This window comes from Stegodyphus dumicola, chromosome 3, assembly GCF_044657685.1.
Source record: "Stegodyphus dumicola isolate Sdum_Otavi_A_Nest chromosome 3, ASM4465768v1".
NCBI lineage: Eukaryota > Metazoa > Arthropoda > Arachnida > Araneae > Eresidae > Stegodyphus > Stegodyphus dumicola.
Window position 1 is genome coordinate 115,216,874 of NC_140770.1, and position 17,348 is coordinate 115,234,221.

General features: G+C 34.1%; 1 protein-coding gene across 3 annotated transcripts in view; it reads right to left on the reverse strand.

Moving 5' to 3' along the window:
• Window positions 1-259: 259 nt before the first annotated feature.
• The window catches only part of LOC118198769 (Na(+)/citrate cotransporter-like), a 77,147-nt gene continuing 60,058 nt past the window's right edge, over window positions 260-17,348 (reverse strand). For all 3 annotated transcript variants that reach the window (XM_035370532.2, XM_035370530.2, XM_035370529.2), the window contains 4 exons: window positions 16,999-17,179; window positions 3,935-4,096; window positions 2,367-2,504; window positions 260-467 (listed from right to left, as the gene is read on the reverse strand). In XM_035370532.2, the coding sequence (XP_035226423.1) occupies window positions 306-467; window positions 2,367-2,504; window positions 3,935-4,096; window positions 16,999-17,179 (643 nt within the window). In that variant the 3' untranslated portion in view covers window positions 260-305. The remainder of the gene's footprint in view (window positions 468-2,366; window positions 2,505-3,934; window positions 4,097-16,998; window positions 17,180-17,348) is intronic.

Genomic DNA, 17,348 nt, shown 5'->3' on the forward strand with positions numbered 1-17,348 from the left:
AATTTCCGTCGAAATTTACGCATCATCTAATAGTTCAAAAATGAATGCATTTCATGTCCTTCATAATTAATTTTATTATTAATTGCATTTATAGTATTCTAGTTATCATAGAATTGATACTGTAATGGTTAACCATTTTAAATGATAAACTACAGACTTTTTATTATTGCATTGATATCTTCATTTTGCTAATGCCTATATATGGATAGTCCCATTGTTTTCATGTTGTGTATGCACATATGAAATTGAATTCTACTGCTTGGGTCGAATTAATTTATTTAAATAAATATGCTTTATTTTAAATTTTACGTTATACTAAAAGATCCATTAAATGTGTTGTTTTGAAATGTATTCTTCGCAGCCCAATCTGGAAAAGTATCAAGATTGAACACGAAGCTGCCTATGGAATTAATCATGAGAATTTGGATGATGCAGCACATAATATTCATTATTATACCCGGTTTAATCTGTAAAAGATAAAAAAATGTGTTATTTCAATATGATAAATCATACATACTCTCTCTAAATATCCTAAAATTTTAAATTTAATGAGGTTCTAATTATATAAAAAGAAACTTCTCAGAATTTAACAAAACTCTTTTAATATGATAGCTTCACATTAAATTAAACCCTTTCCCTAATTTCACAACGCCCAATCAAAAGTGACTTAAATAAAAGTAACTTAAAAGCAGTAAAAATCGTATTGAAGCCAAAATTATAATGAAGCAAGCATAAAATCAAACTAAAAGAAAGAAAATTGTTAAAAATTATTAATTGTTTTTATATTTTTTAATGGGATATCGTCTCAAAATGAATGAATCATAAGCGTTAATGTAATGTCTCATTTATGAAATTCCCATTTATCTGACAACTTTTTCTGTTAAACTGTAAAAATTTATTTGCATTGTTTCTTAAACCTAAATTTGAATTGATTCATTATATCAACTAAAAGCATTAATATAAATATATTTTATCAGCAGAAAGTGTAATGTTTCCTATGCTTCTCCGCATATTATAAACATTAGTTTATTCATCTGTTTTAATATTCCATTGGATAATAACAGTAATTTGATTACTTGTACAGGAAATAGTTTCTAAAATTCTATTTCTAAAAATAATTCCAAATACTCAAGATCTTCCTGAATAAATTTCTTGCAGTTCCAAGCAACTTCGTTTGCTATTGAGTTCTTATTAATTACAGTTATTCAGTTAGAGTACCAGGGACCGGACCAAAATGTTGCCAAATGGTTGCCAAGTTTGGCGACTTTTGGATTTTTCTTCTCGCCAAATTTGGTGAGAAAGATTAATTTCCAATACCGTAAGCAGCTTGGTGATATCTTGCCAATTTATTGAGATAAGTCATTTACCTCAATGTAAAATAACATTAAATAACAATTCGTTTTTTAAAGCATTTCGTGCTACATTACGCAAAAGATTCTACAGTTTCACATACAATTTCACTAAAATTATTTACATATATCTAAATTCACAAAAGTAAAATATAAATTATTAATCAGTTTCGAAATGCTTCAATATAATAGACAGTTCACATTTTTGTTATGTCTGCGTCGTTAATGTAATCCCATCTTCATAATGATTCATATTCAAATTTAGGCTTGAAGAACAAACTGCGGTGTCAATTTTTAATAAAAGTAACCCGATTTCCTTCAGTTCTAGCCCTGCGGTTGAAACTGACGGACAGCTGTAAAACTGCGTAATACGGGAATTTGACACTATGAGCTTTATTATATTGAGACAATATTCCAATCAGAAAATTAAGCATAGAAATTAGGCTAAATAATTTATATCTGAAGATTTTTCTTATTTTAAAATCTCTATTAATGATTCATTCTCTATAACTGACCTCAGCAATTAAATTTATTCGCAATGTTTTAATGGAAAATAGGTCGAAACTTTTCTAAATGTAAACTTTTATGAATACTTCATAATACCTATCTTGTCTTAATACGAAATTCTTTTAGTAAAATATTAAGGCAATATGCTATTAAACCCTCAGTTTTATCACTGCCCTTTCCATGGCTGATAATAAATTTAAAACAAAATAACTTCCAATTGCTACCTTTCGTTAAACTTGGAAGTTTAGTCATCTGTTCAAAATACTCATTAAAGAAATAGTAGGAATAAATTTTGTATTTTTATTATTTCGTTGATTGAATGCTTTAAACAGACGAATAAACGAATTTAACAAAGTAGATATGAAAACTATTTCTGAAACCTGATTAATCAACATATTCTTTTGCTACAATTTATGTTTTAAAATCAATATGCTGAATATTTTGATTATTAATAACTAGACATTAATTCCCAAATTAGGTTATATTCATGCTATATGTAAATGAACATACCATTTCAACAGTTTTCATATGCCCGGTTTCAAATACTATGGCGTTAGGTCCTCCAGCAACTGGCAACATGAAAGCGTACGAAGAAGATATAGTGACAGGTAACATCAGATACAGGGGATGAATACGAAAGGCAACAGCCTAAAATGTGAGAATATTTATGTAAACTTTTAAATCATATTTTTAAGAAGTAACGTACAATTTTTATTATTATGCAGAGGTCATATATTTCAATAAATTTACCTTGTATTTAAATGTTGAAAAAATTACCTGTAAACAATGACTTATATAAATACGAGGAAATTTCCGTAGAAAGGGACTCACGAAAGCATCTGTGCAGTGGGAAAGAGTGTTTTATTTTTCGGCTACATAAAATCAACATAGTTTATGTGATTACATTAAACTCTTATATGAATTTAATAATCTTAATGCTGATTTTAAATTCATCAGATTTTATGAATTTAGATAGATTAGAATTGTAATTATTTACTTATAAACATATGCATTTTTATTTATGCGTCGAAGATAAATTTAACAAATAAGAGAAAGAGATTAAGTTGCCTTAGTTTAATCTGACGTTTTGTCCCACTTAGAAAATTCTCTTTGGAATCTTAAAAAGTTTTCATAATTTCTTTATTTTTAGTTTAAATCAAAGTAAGTTATTCTAAACATGTTAGAACTATTTGAAATAAATGTTAGTCGGAATATTTAATATTTAGCTATCAATATATTTCCATAACAATGTAGCAAAGAAAAATGTTTTGCAGGTACATAACTTTAGAATAGAAGTACAGATAGAAAGTAAAAATTAAGTTTTCTCCCTTTGCGATATAATTATTTGTAAAGTTATTTAGGTTAATTAACCAGTTATTTTATGTTTTGATCTGTACTGTCACTTCTCCCTTCCGTTTTCCGGCCAGAACGCAAATTAGTTCATGTGTATTTAAAATGAAGTTTTTAAACTGGAAGACGCAGCCTGTTCTGTTGGTTTTAGACTTTGCGATAAATCGCTTAACATCTACCAAGAGTTTGGTCACCATTGAATGATCGCAAAATACACCAAACATCATACATTATTATTGTTTATGTACGTTTTTATGAAATTTAATAAGCAAAATTTAAAATTTATTAAAAATATATTTTGTTTTGTTAGCAAAATGTCTCCATTTGACTTATCAAAAATTGAGTTATCAGTTGTTTTTAGATCGTGCATTCGGCCCACATGTAATTTGGGTTTGAGACCACAGAGTTAAATGATTGATTAATTTTAAATATACATGTTTAAATCTGCATATCAACATAGATAATGAACAACATATTACTGAAAGTAAAAATGAGATTTTCCGTTCAGCGTGAGCATAAGGTTAATTATCAGTAATAATAATAATGCCAAATTATTATTTTCTGCACGGGAAAACTGCTCTTGAATAAGAGTCGAGTATAACAATGGAGTATTTTCTTCTAACACAAAGTAACTGAAAACCTCATTACTTATTTCAACTGCAGTAATTTTAAACTTTTGCATTTGAATAGAGTATTATTCTTAGAATAACAGAAGGTAAAAATATTACCATCTCGTTGACAACAGGTAGCAAGATCGTTGTGACAGTTGAATTGCTGATGACTTCTGTGAGAACAGTTGTGCATACACAAAGGATTACCAGTACTGTAAGAGGAGAAAGAAAGGATAGTTGAATCATTTGGTCACCAAGCCATTTAGATAAGCCGGACTCCTAAACAAAATTAGGCATGTTTATTTCATATATATATATATAATTATATTTTCCATAATAAATTTAAATTTCAGCAAAATAAATTTCACCATGTTTTTAAACTATTATTTCCCTTTGTATAAAGGATTTAAGTCCCACTTCGTCCACTCAAAATATTAACGGGCGATAGTTTGGAAGATCTAGATATTTAGAAGATTTTCCTTTAGAAACTTCAATTCTTTCATTTTGGTGATTATATTCCCTCCTTCCACCGTGCCTTTGTGGTATAACGGTATTACACTCGGCGCATATTCGAGAGGTCCAGGCTTGAATGCAGGAGAGGCCACTGCATATTTTTCACATCTCCTGCTACAACCCCCCCTAATTACTTTACAGTGGCGCCCAAATTAAAAGGTGGTGGACAATAATTCGTCACCACTAAGATTTGGCGATTGGATCTTCTAATCCTCAGCCGCCAGTTAAAAGGGGGAGTATATAAAGTATTTTCTCCCTCCTTCCAGCATGCCTTCTTGGTGTAACGGTAGCACACTCGACACGTATTTGAGAGGTTCACGTTCGAGTCCTGGCGATGGCATTACATATTTTTCACGTCTACTGCTTCGAAACCCCTTTGATTATCAATGGTTATAAAAAGCCATATTCATATTTTAATAGTTTTATATCATACAATAAGATTATAGCATCATTGCGTATGAACACATGGAAAGATGTCTCAAGTGCAGAATGTACAAAATAGCTTGATTTATTGAGCGCGAATGCCGGAGTTGGCGAGGTGTTACTCATAGTATCACGTAAACATTCCGTTTAAGGAATGTTAAAGGATCAATGCTTGGTGTGGATTCTGGATGAAAGAGTTCACCAGGTAGAAGGAGTGTTGCACCATAGACCATTTCGGTACAGATACTATAGATGCCTTTTTTAAATGATGTACGCGCGAGCAAGACAAGAAGTAACACTTCTGTTCAATATATGCCATTGTGAGAGTTCAGAGATCAGAGCTTGAAACAATAGAGCTTGTTTCAGGGGTGAAATCGTTCCACTATCCCATTTCCAGATGGAGGTAAAGTGTTGTTCAGATATGGCGAATGTCAAGAAGAGAGGTGACTGCTGAGAACAAATGAGATTGAAATTGTCGGCCTTGGTCGGTAGTAATAGTAGTAGGCATACAAAATCATGAAATCCCTTGGAAGATGAATGCCCGAGCTACGGTTTCAGCAAAGGAATTTTGAATAGGAATTGCTTTGGGCCATCGTGTGAAACGGTCGATGCAGGTAAGAAGATAAGTATAACTATTTGAAAGAGGCAATGGGCCTGCAAGATCTATGTGTATGCGATAAAAACGCTTTGATGTAAGGTTAAATTGTTGAATAGGACTATGAGTATGGCGAGAGATTTTATAGCGTTGACATCGAATACATGAACGAGTCGAATCTGTGATGTCTTTGTTTATTGCTGGCTATACAAATCTGAAATAAGCTTTTTGGTGGCACGAATTCCAGGATGTGCCAAATTGTGTAAAGCACTGAACACTTGACGTCGAAAATTGACAGGGGTATAAGGACGTACCTTATTGTTGCGTGTGTAACATTAAATTTTAAATGTTGGATCAATGTAGAGTGGGTCTAACTCAAGGGAGGTTTGTGGATTTGATATCAGGCTCTTGAGTTCCTCATGATGCAAGCGGGATTTTGAAATTTCAGAAAACTCTGGAGCGGTGAGTTGCGTATCCTAGATAAAGTGTTAGCAACACAATTATCAGTACCAGAGATGTCTGATGTCTGTACAAAACTGAGCAATAAAATCCAACTGACGAAGCTGATGATAGGAGCATGAATCAGTTTTTTATAAATGCAAAGATTAATGGTCGATGTCAGTGAAAATGATGAAGTCATGCCCTTCCAAAGTTTGTCGGAAGTATTTAATAGCACAATACGTAGCAAGAAACTGTCTGTCGCATGTGTTGTATTTCCTTTTAACAGTGATAAGTTTCCTTCAGAAGAATGCCATTAGACAAAGTTCTTTAGTCGTGCATGCCTGAAGCACAGCTCTTATGGCCGTGTCAGATGCATCTACCATAATAGAGAACTGATTATTAGGTGAATGATAAGACAGTGCGGCTGCATTTGCCACATCATTTTTGCATTGTACAAATGCAGCAGATGCTAATTCAGTTCGCGGGACAGCTCGGTTATCATTTTTTTGCTATCCTTCAGAAATTCATAGAGAAGTGCTTATATTTTTGCAGCATTTGGTAGAAAGCGTCTGTAGAAATTAAGCATTGCAAGGAAACGCCTCAGTTCGGAGAAGGGTTTTGGTTGAGGCAGGTCATTGATTGCTTTGCCGTTTTCAGGTAGAGGTTTTACGCCATCCGGAGTAATAAGATATCTAAGAAAAGAAACTGAGGACTGGCCTAGTACACATTTGAATGGGTTTAGTTTTAATCTGTGAGCTTGAAGGCGGGTGAAAATCTGATGCAGATGTTGTAGATGTTCTGCCGCGTCTTTAGATGCAAGCAGGATATAATCAAATTAAGGAATACAGAAGTAGAAGTCTAGACCAAAAAATACTTGGTGTATGAATCGCTGGAATGCTTGGCCAGCATTACGAAGGCCGAATGACATATGCAAGTACTCATAGAGCCCAAATGGTGTGATCATAGCAGTCTTGGGAACGTCTGCAGTATAAACAAGGATTTGATGATATGCTTTTGCAAGATCGAAAGTAGAAAATATGTGTTTACAATGAAAGAGCTAAGTTCAGTCTTGTACATGTGGTACAGGATATCTGTTGGGGACAGTATTAAGGCGACGGTATTCCTCGCAAGGCCGCCAGTTCGGTCGCGGACACTTAGCCGACAACCACTTAGCCGACAGGACACTTAACCGACACCAGTTAGCCGACGAGACATTTAGCCGACAGGGACACTTAGCCGACATGGACACTTAGTCGACAGGAAATTTAGCCGACAAGGACACTTAGCCGACATGACATTTAGCCGACAGAACATTTAACCGACACGAACACTTAGCCGACAGGACATTTAGCCGACAAGGACACTTAACCCACAGGTCATTTAGCCGAAATGGACAGTTAGCCGACAAGACACTTAGCCGAAAGGACATTTAGCAGACAGGACATTTAGCTACGGAACACTTAACTGTCAACACATTTAGTTGACAGAACACAAAGCCGACAGTAACTTTTAGCTGACACGCACCCAATAATTATTCAAACTTACTATCAATTACAAAATTTCTCGACTTCTCCATAAGTTCAATATTTAAGTTATTTTTTCATTATCAGTAAAATTCATTTTTCGATTCTTAAAGATCTTATATATACTTTTAATTATTGTGTTAATTTAGCATTGTTTGATATGTATCCTTGGATCTCATAAGAAATAGACCAACCCAAATGGGTTTTCTCCCTTGCCTTGGCGTATTGCCGGTTGTCACCTTGACCACATCCGAAGGAGTAGGGACTACTTGCAGAAACTTAACAATAGTTGGCTATTGCAGCGCGTACAATTTTCAAGAAAAAGCTGGTGATAGCGCCTCATTTCACAAATTAAAATTTTTAGATATTTTTATTTTTGAAACTGAGATTGATTTTTAAAAATTTAGCATATTTATCAGGCATAATTAATGTTCTAAATAATTATAAAGCTGTTGCATGCTTTCAGGTCTGGGTATTTTTTTAACTTTTCCTATGCTGTAAGGAAATTCGTAGCTCCTTCTATTAAAAAATAATATTTTAAATCAGAATTAATAGAAAAATTCAAACAAATAATTTTCTCTTACAATTTTTATGCTTTTTATTGGTGTAAATAAGTAAAAATTACTAAAATAAAAAAAATGTATTTTTGAAAGTTTTTGCTTAAAATTCTTATTTGTACTGCTTTTTTAAAATTATATCTGAATATTATAGCATAATATTCTACAAAGAAGTTTTATTTCAATAATATTTCATAATACATCATAGTCATTAACACTTCTAACACTTTAATAATTTTTATGCATATACTCTAATGTTAAAAATTGTATTTAATTGTAATAATTAATTGTACTAGTATTTTATAGTGATTATTTTTTTATTTATGTCTAGTTCTGCATAAGTTTTCTTATTTATTGTTAATTTATTTTATTAGCCCAAAGCGGCGGCAGCTCAGAAAAGCTATTAGTTTCGAAACGACATTTTGCTTTGTTTCACTATAAATGTTCGTTTCACTTTGCAAACTGTTGCCACCAAATATTATCGACCTATATTATATTGTTACAGATTTGGTATTTAAAAAGCTCATGTTAGTAAACCTATAAATTAAATTGTTTTATTTCCCGTGCAGTGCAGCGCGTGACGAATAGCGCCGACAGGTCATTTAGCCCGTGGCGGCTAAGTGTTCGTGTCGGCTAAATGTCCTGTCGGCTAAATGTCCTGTCGGCTAACTAGTGTCGGTTAAGTGTCACGGACCCGTTTCGCACAACGTGTTCCTGCGATCACTAGTTTGACGCCTAACAAATTGATATTTATATAATCATGTCAATATGATTTTCAGTTTTAGTGGTTTTATATTAAAAATTATTTGTGTAAAAAACGAAAATAATAATAAAATAAATTCACAAAATGCTTACAAAAATTCGTATTCATACGACAGTTTCACCGACTCAACTCATGCGCAGAAACACTTAACGCAATTAGGAAAGCTAAGCCGGAAAGTTAAAAATACAAGAGCACGTGCATTTAACATTTAATAAATAAATATCTCTTTTTGATTTCGAGAAAGTTCCAGAAAATTCTCGCGCGCGATTTAAAATCTTATAAAAGGAGGAAATCCTCTTAGTTCGTTGGGATGTTAGTTAGTTTCTTGTTGTTTTAAGAGTTTGTTTAGAAAACTGCTCTTGTTGATTGTAGCGAATTCGCGGATTAGCTTTCTTTCGGTGTTTCGAATTAAGTTCTCTTGAACGTTTGAGTAGTTAAAAGATAACTACTGTGAGATATTGTAATACTGCACGAATATCTCAGAAAATTTAAGCATTTTTGTTGTGATAATAATAAATTTTGTTCATTTTTCATCGGACTTCTGCATTCATTTCATAACGAACCCGTACGCACGCAACAATATTTAAAGAAATTAAATAATGAAGAATCTGCATGAATGAATGCATGTTTTTCTCGCACTGTGGAAAAAAATAACAGAATTTAGAACCATACAATTTTGAATAACGTAATCCTCCACCCGAACATGGGCACGTGGAAGGCCTAATTTCGAATTTGTTTTATCCATTTCATATTTTGTAACTTTAACGAAGTTTTGATTAACAAACTCAACGAATTCAAAGCAAGCAATGGCAACCCTGTACAGAAAATAACATTTTTATCTCCAGCGCGGAAATTCTAAAGATATGTCATTTTCAAATATTTTGTGATATTGTTCTTGAATTGAATTTTATGTGGTTTACTTGCGAAGAACATGATGTTTAATAAATAAAAGTAACACGCAAAACGATACAAAAACGCTCCTTCCGGCGTAATATAAAATTATATTGCTGAGTGCTTCCAGAGTTTATCTTTTTTCCTTCATTAAACTCAAAAACGTTTATGCTCCGAATTTTATGAATTACTAAAATAAATAGTCATGTTGTAATGTTAATAATTAATGATCATATAATCAAATAAATGATCGTCTTGTTATCTTATAATAATTTTAAAAACTACTGCCTGAAAATGCTCATAAAATCAAAGAAAATTATCAGATCTTGTTTAATTCTACGTTATTTGTTTCAAAGAATCGTATGCTATCAGCATTATTTAATTTTACTTTATTTATACACAAAAATAAGTTCATAAGTTTTGCGTTTAGAATTTTTACCGTTTTACTAAAGTAAAGAAATTTATACAAGAATTACGCTTGCAAAACACGTGCAAAATGCAGTAAAAAGTGCTTTTATGAGATATATTAAATCTTGTTTGCAAAAATTGCGACTTTCATAATCCCATCACTTATACAACGCATCACATTTAATAATTAAAAACAGTTATGTGATACAAACGCCATAGGTTTCCGCGTTAAAGCAAGCCAGATCGTCCCTAGTCTTTCTTGCGGACATGTGGGCGACACACGTTCCGCCCACTGGGTTAGTCTATCTCTTGTAAGGTCCATGTATGTATCGTACCGTTTGCTGTATATTGGCGAAATTGATAAAGCGCTGAAATTTCTCGTCAGGGAATATGATTGAAATTTCGAAATGAAAAAAAAAAACTTTTTAGCTAAGTACGGCGGTCACTTAATTACATTTTAATGTGAGATCTTCAAAAAATTATTCATAAAGCTTCTTCATTTAATTAAGACACAATAACACGCCGAATAAATACTAATTCAGAAGTCACACAACAAAAGTCAGCGTTATACCTACAAAATTTTCACAGGACTAGTTTCGATGGTTTTACCGAACCATCATCTTCAGCTGCAAAACCGCAAATGAACAAGATAGGAAATAATGATTAGATAAGATAAGAAAGCCTGGACAAGAATAAGCAAGTGGCGCCATCTGTTGGCGAAACCAGAACTAAAACATAATTTCTCTAAAAGCCGAAGGCAAATTTGGATTGGAATTAGGATCGTTAACTAGAACAGAAAGATTTTTATGAATGTGAAATGCCTCTAGAAAATCCAGTTCTCCAATGGAAGATGTTTTTTGAATAATTTTGGCAGCAGAAAAATTGAAAGTGTGATTTTCGGACCAACAATGTTGAGCAACAGAAGACTTCTGTGTTTCCTTTTTTCTAACATATGCCTCATGTTCTTTGACGCGAAATTTTAAGGCTCTCCTAGTTTGGCCAATGTAAATTAAACCACACTGGCAAGGAATCCTATAAATACCCCAGGAATTCATATCCGGAATGGGGTCCTTGAGTATAGAAGTTGGAATTTTATTGATGGGAGAATAAACAACCCGAAAGTTAAACTTCTGCAAAATATGTGCAACTTTATAGCTAATTGATGGAAAGAAGGGAATGAAAACAGAATTTTTATAATCTCCTAAAATAAGAGTGTGGCTTTTAGTGTGTTGAGATGAGAATTTTTTAACTGCTTGATTAATAATGTTGGGTGAAAAGCCCCTGTCAATAGCTATTGCTTTTAAATAATTTAGTTCTTCATCAAGGGCTAGTTTGGAGGAGCAAACTTGAAGAGCACGGAAAACATAGGAATAAAATGAAGCTAACTTTTGTTTAGTCGGATGACATGATTTAAAGTGTGGTGGAAGGCAAACCGATGAAGGTTTACGGTAAACTGTAGTACTGAAGTTGGATCTGTTACGTGTGACCAGAATGTCGAGAAACGGAAGAGAATTGCAAGTCTCAAGTTCAAAAGTGAACTGAATAGCAGGATCAATAGAATTCATTGTTGAAAGAACTTTATTTAAATCATCTTTATTACCTTCAAACAGGGTAAAAGTATCGTCTACGTAGCGGAACCATGCCGGGAAGTTTAAAGTTTCAAACAATTTTGATTCATAATAATGCATGTAGATATCAGCCAGGATGGGACTGAGGGGGCTTCCCATGGCTAATCCCTCAGTTTGCTTGTAATATTTATTTTGGAAAACAAAATGTGTTTGTTTCAAACAGAGTTGAGTGAGAGAAATTAGCTCATCAATTTCGATGCAAGAGAAATGAAATTCGCGAAGTCTGGTTTCTAGACATCTTAATGCACCTTCCACTGGGACATTGGTGAATAATGATTTTACATCAAAAGAAACCATGAGTAAATTACTAGAAGAAATGTTTTTAACCTTTTTTACAAACTCTATTGAATTTTTTATGGTGTAAATGTTATTGTCTAAGAGAGTGGAAAATCTAGAAACTAAATATTTAGCTAAAGGATACGAGGCAGTACCTAAATTTGATACAATAGGGAGGAAAGGAATACCACTTTTATGAATTTTGGGAAGAGCATATAATCTGGCACAATTCGCAACAGATGGGATAAGCGAATGTTTTAAGTTGCTTGAAATGATTTGCGAAGATTTGATCGCAGTTTTTATTTTGGATAAGTCCGAAGGTGAAGGATCTTTAGGGATCGGATTATATGGTCCTTCGTTTAAGAGTTTAGTGACACCATCGATGTAAGTGTTCTTATCCATGACGACTATCTGGCCACCTTTGTCAGCCTTTGAAATGATAATATCCGGGTTAGAATGAATTTCGCGCATTGTAGCTCTTTCTCTCGCAGTTAGATTTCGTTTCAAAGGTTTATTATTGAATTTCACATTATGAGCGATAAGATGCCTAATCATTTCTTTCTGTGAATCTGAAACTTTACTGAACTTGAAAGCTTTTTCGATAGGAGCCAAAATCTTTGGAATCGAGGGTTTACAGGTTTGTGAGAAGTTAAAATTATATTTTAGAATTCTCTCTTGTTCTTCTGAAAGACTAACATTAGAAATATTAACTATTGGCTTGATGTTTACAATGAGAAGATTTTTTGAACTACTTGAACTGGAAGACCGTAAAAGAAGTTTTTCGAATTTAACTGCAAGGGTGTTTTTATGAAGGTTAACTGCATTCTCCGTTCTAGACCAAGACTTTTGTTCAAGGGCAGTGAATTTTGGATATGATTTAGCGAGTTCCAGATGAAGCTTATAGAGTTCATGTTCAATTTTGGACAATTGTTGACGTGTATCCCTTATCACGGACCGAAGTAAGGCAAGCTTGCAATTTAACAGAATTCTTGAAACGCGACTCGAAGGTTTTTGATTAGATTTGATTTGAATAAAATTAGGGATCAATTTTTTACATTTACATTTAAGTAAAAAGTCAAGATGATTCAGGAATTTTTGCCGTTTCAGGCGTAATTTAGTGAAACGATTAACGGATGAAGGCATGATAAACAATGCAGAAAATCAAACCAAATTAACTGAGCAATAATAAAGTACACACAAAACAGGAGAAAAATCCCTCGCTGAAATGAATAGAAAACAAAACGTTTGTAAGCAAAATGCATGAAATCAGACAAGCAAAGCACAATATCCAAATGTACAAAACATAAACACTTGAAAATTGCAAAAATGTACTCACCGAAACTCCTACAATCACAAAATGGCGGCCACACCACGTGCAAAAAAGAAAGCAAAATGTAAGCCTGTTTGGGGCTTCTATAATTAAGACACAATAACACGCCGAATAAATACTAATTCAGAAGTCAAACAACAAAAATCATTTTTGCGGTTTTGCAGCTGAAGATGATGGTTCGGTAAAACCATCGAAACTAGTCCTGTGAAAATTTTGTAGGTATAACGCTGATTTTTGTTGTTTGACTTCTGAATTAGTATTTATTCGGCGTGTTATTGTGTCTTAATTATAAGACTTCGCGAATTTCATTTCTCTTGCATCGAAATTGATGAGCTAATTTCTCTCACTCTGTTTGAAACAAACATATTTTGTTTTCCAAAATAAATATTACAAGCAAACTGAGGGATTAGCCATGGGAAGCCCCCTCAGTCCCATCCTGGCTGATATCTACATGCATTATTATGAATCAAAATTGTTTGAAACTTTAAACTTCCCGGCATGGTTCCGCTACGTAGACGATACTTTTACCCTGTTTGAAGGTAATAAAGATGATTTAAATAAAGTTCTTTCAACAATGAATTCTATTGATCCTGCTATTCAGTTCACTTTTGAACTTGAGACTTGCAATTCTCTTCCGTTTCTCGACATTCTGGTCACACGTAACAGATCCAACTTCAGTACTACAGTTTACCGTAAACCTTCATCGGTTTGCCTTCCACCACACTTTAAATCATGTCATCCGACTAAACAAAAGTTAGCTTCATTTTATTCCTATGTTTTCCGTGCTCTTCAAGTTTGCTCCTCCAAACTAGCCCTTGATGAAGAACTAAATTATTTAAAAGCAATAGCTATTGACAGGGGCTTTTCACCCAACATTATTAATCAAGCAGTTAAAAAATTCTCATCTCAACACACTAAAAGGCACACTCTTGTTTTAACAGATTATAAAAATTCTGTTGTCATTCCCTTCTTTCCATCAATTAGCTATAAAGTTGCACAAATTTTGCCGAAATTCAACTTTCGAGTTGTTTATTCTCCCTTCAATAAAATTCTGAGTTCCATACTCAAGGACTCCATTCCGGATATGATTTCCTGGGGTATTGAAAGGATTCCTTGCCAGTGTGCTTTAATTTACATTGGCCAAACTAAGAGAGCCTTAAAATTTCGCGTCAAGGAACATGAGGCATATGTTAGAAAAAAGGAAACACAGAAGTCTTCTGTTGCTCAACATTGTTGGTCTGAAAATCACACTTTCAATTTTTCTGCTGCCAAAATTATTCAAAAAACATCTTCCCATGGAGAACTGGATTTTCTAGAGGCATTTCACATTCATAAAAATCTTTCTATTCTAGTTAACGATCCTAATTCCAATCCAAATTTGCCTTCGGCCTTTAAAGAAATTATGTTTTAGTTTCGGTTTCACCAACAGATGGCGCTACTTGCTTATTCTTGTCTTGGCTTTCTTATCTTATCTAATCATTATTTCCTATCTTGTTCATTTGCGGTTTTGCAGCTGAGGATGGTGGTTCGGTAAAACCATCGAAACTAGTCCTGTGAAAATTTTGTAAATATAACGCTGATTTTTGTTGTTTGACTTCTGAATTAGTATTCCTTAAGGTTTTGTTTTATTCATTTTCGAGAAATTTCATCTCTTTTTTAATTTGGCCAATGTACACCAAACAGCACGATACATATCACACAATGCTAAATTAACACAATAATTAGCATTATATGAGATCTTTAAGATTTGAAAAACGAATTTTACTGATAAGTGAAAAAATAACTTAAATATTGAACTTATGGAGTAGTGAGAAATTTTGTGATTGATAGTTTAAATAATTTTGGTGTACGTGTCAGTTAAAAGCCACTGTCGGCTTAGTAACCTGTTGACTAAATGTCTTGACAGTTAAGTGTCCCGTATCTAAATTTCCTGACGGCTAACTCTCTGTGTCGGCCAAATGTCCTGTCGGCTAACTGACCGTGTCGGCTAAATGTCCTGTCGGCTAACTGTCCGTGTCGGCTAAATGTCCTGTCGGCTAAGTGTCCTTGTCGGCTAAATGTCTTGTCGGCTAACTGTCCGTGTCGGCTAAGTGTCCGTGGCGGCTAAATGTCCTGTCAGCTAACTGGTGTCGGTTAAGTGTCCCGTCGGCTAAGTGGTTGTCGGCTAATTGTCACGGACCCCCGCCAGTCACCATTTGACTTTTCTGCCATGTGTAGGGATTGTTCCAGGTGCTTTTGGATGGACGAATGGTCTTTGCGCTAACATGAACTGAAATTATTTGCAGGCAGCTGGAAAGAGGAAGGCACAGGAAGAGGAAGGTTTGGAAGATACAGGAGAGCCGTGTGTTTCAGTATGATGAAACACTTCAGAATGAGGAGTGTGCTGACAAAGCTGCGATGTATTTGAAATGCCGAGGAATTTCGCTAATCACTGATCGAACTGTGCCGAGACAACAGTTGTGCTCATAGGTACACTTGCTATGCGAGAGACTTGACCCTTTGATGTAAGCTTGGTTGTAGCATCAATTAAAGAATTATTTCTGACATCCGCTAAGAGGTGGAAATGGATCAAGAAATAAATTCGAATGATTAGTTGTGTGACACCTGCTATAACAAAAAGCCAATCGAAAGTTCGGCGCAATTAAAAATCAAGGGTTATGAGTTTGATACCGTAGGTAGCAAATCGAGTACCATTAGCTGCATAGAGCACAAGTTTATTAAAACAAATAGCTTGCAAATAGCTCCAAAATGCTTTGGAAAATGAACAGCATGAGACTACGTCTTTAACCGAAGTTGTCCAGATGATTAACAAATGTAAAAAAAATACTTGTCATGTTTGGAGAAAATTACCCATCACAAAAGGCTATTCATAAGCGCTCCAAAAAAGGCTGTTTATATTCATCATTTTATTCATTTCTTCAAGATTCTGAAAATGTGTTAGGTGATTAAGATTCAGATCAGTTTTGGTAACTGCTAATACCGCGAACTCAGATGGAGGAACAGCTGCGCGCATACTCACTTTGCTGCCACCTGTCCCATACTTATAGGGACAGACTCTAAAGAGATCTCTCATACCCATGGCTGAACCTTTCGACTGGGGGTCACCACTGCCGGGGACCAGAGACTATCATGGGCGCAGCGCAAGGTCCTGGTCAGTTGAAAATAATTCTTACACTTGCGGGAATTCTGGAGCAAGAGTATGAATGCATGAAATAGGATCGTAAAATTCAATTAGAATCACGACACAATATGAACAGCTATTCATGAGGAGCTGTGACACAGGAAAGATTGTACATGATGCCAAAATCGTTTAATTCATAAAATGATCTTTGAATACATTACAACATTTATTGCAGTATCGACTAATTTGACCTACCTTTCCGGATTACGATAAATACATATGGTAGTAAGTTTTTACTTAACTAAAATTTTTGCAACTAAAACCCCATTTCAAGCAGCATTCTCATCTCATCTGTCATCCGACGTGTCATCGAACGTGGTTATAAAGCTTAACATTTAATGTAAAGGAGCTTAAAATCCATTATGGATCCAAAATGCTGCAAAAGGTTTACTTGTAAATAATGTAAACTAATGAAAAATAACGTGCTGCGTTTTTACAAGTTCGTCATCTAGTTAGATAAAACCTAATAATATAGGAAATTTTAATCACATTGCATTAAATTTACGAACAATTTAATTTGAATCACATTCACCATTTTGTGCAATACGAAACCCAGACTTTACTCAGAAAATAGTAATAAATTTTTGCACTTCAAAATGCCATACAAGGCATTATTTTTAATTCCCTTAATCAAAATTACTGTGTGACTTACTTGAGTACCATGAGCAAGAGCATATCCTCCTCCAAGTAGGAGGACTAGACCCCAAGGAAGTTTCTTTTGCACAGCTGACCAGACGAGTAGCGGTGGACTAATGTGGGGCTGCCAAGGTTCCGCGGGTAGAAAGAAAAGAAAGAATAATATCCCTATTACAGGGACTGCATCGCCGATTCGTCTGCAAATAAAAGATTAAGTTCTTGAAGGAAATTTATTTCAATTAGGAATTTTTATGAAGATTTTCTTAAAAGGGTTCGTTGCATACTTTGGAGCCTATGGAAACAGAAGGGCTGACAATTTTGATAAAAAGGAGTGCTAGCATAGTCCTCATTAAAGTCTTTGTTTAT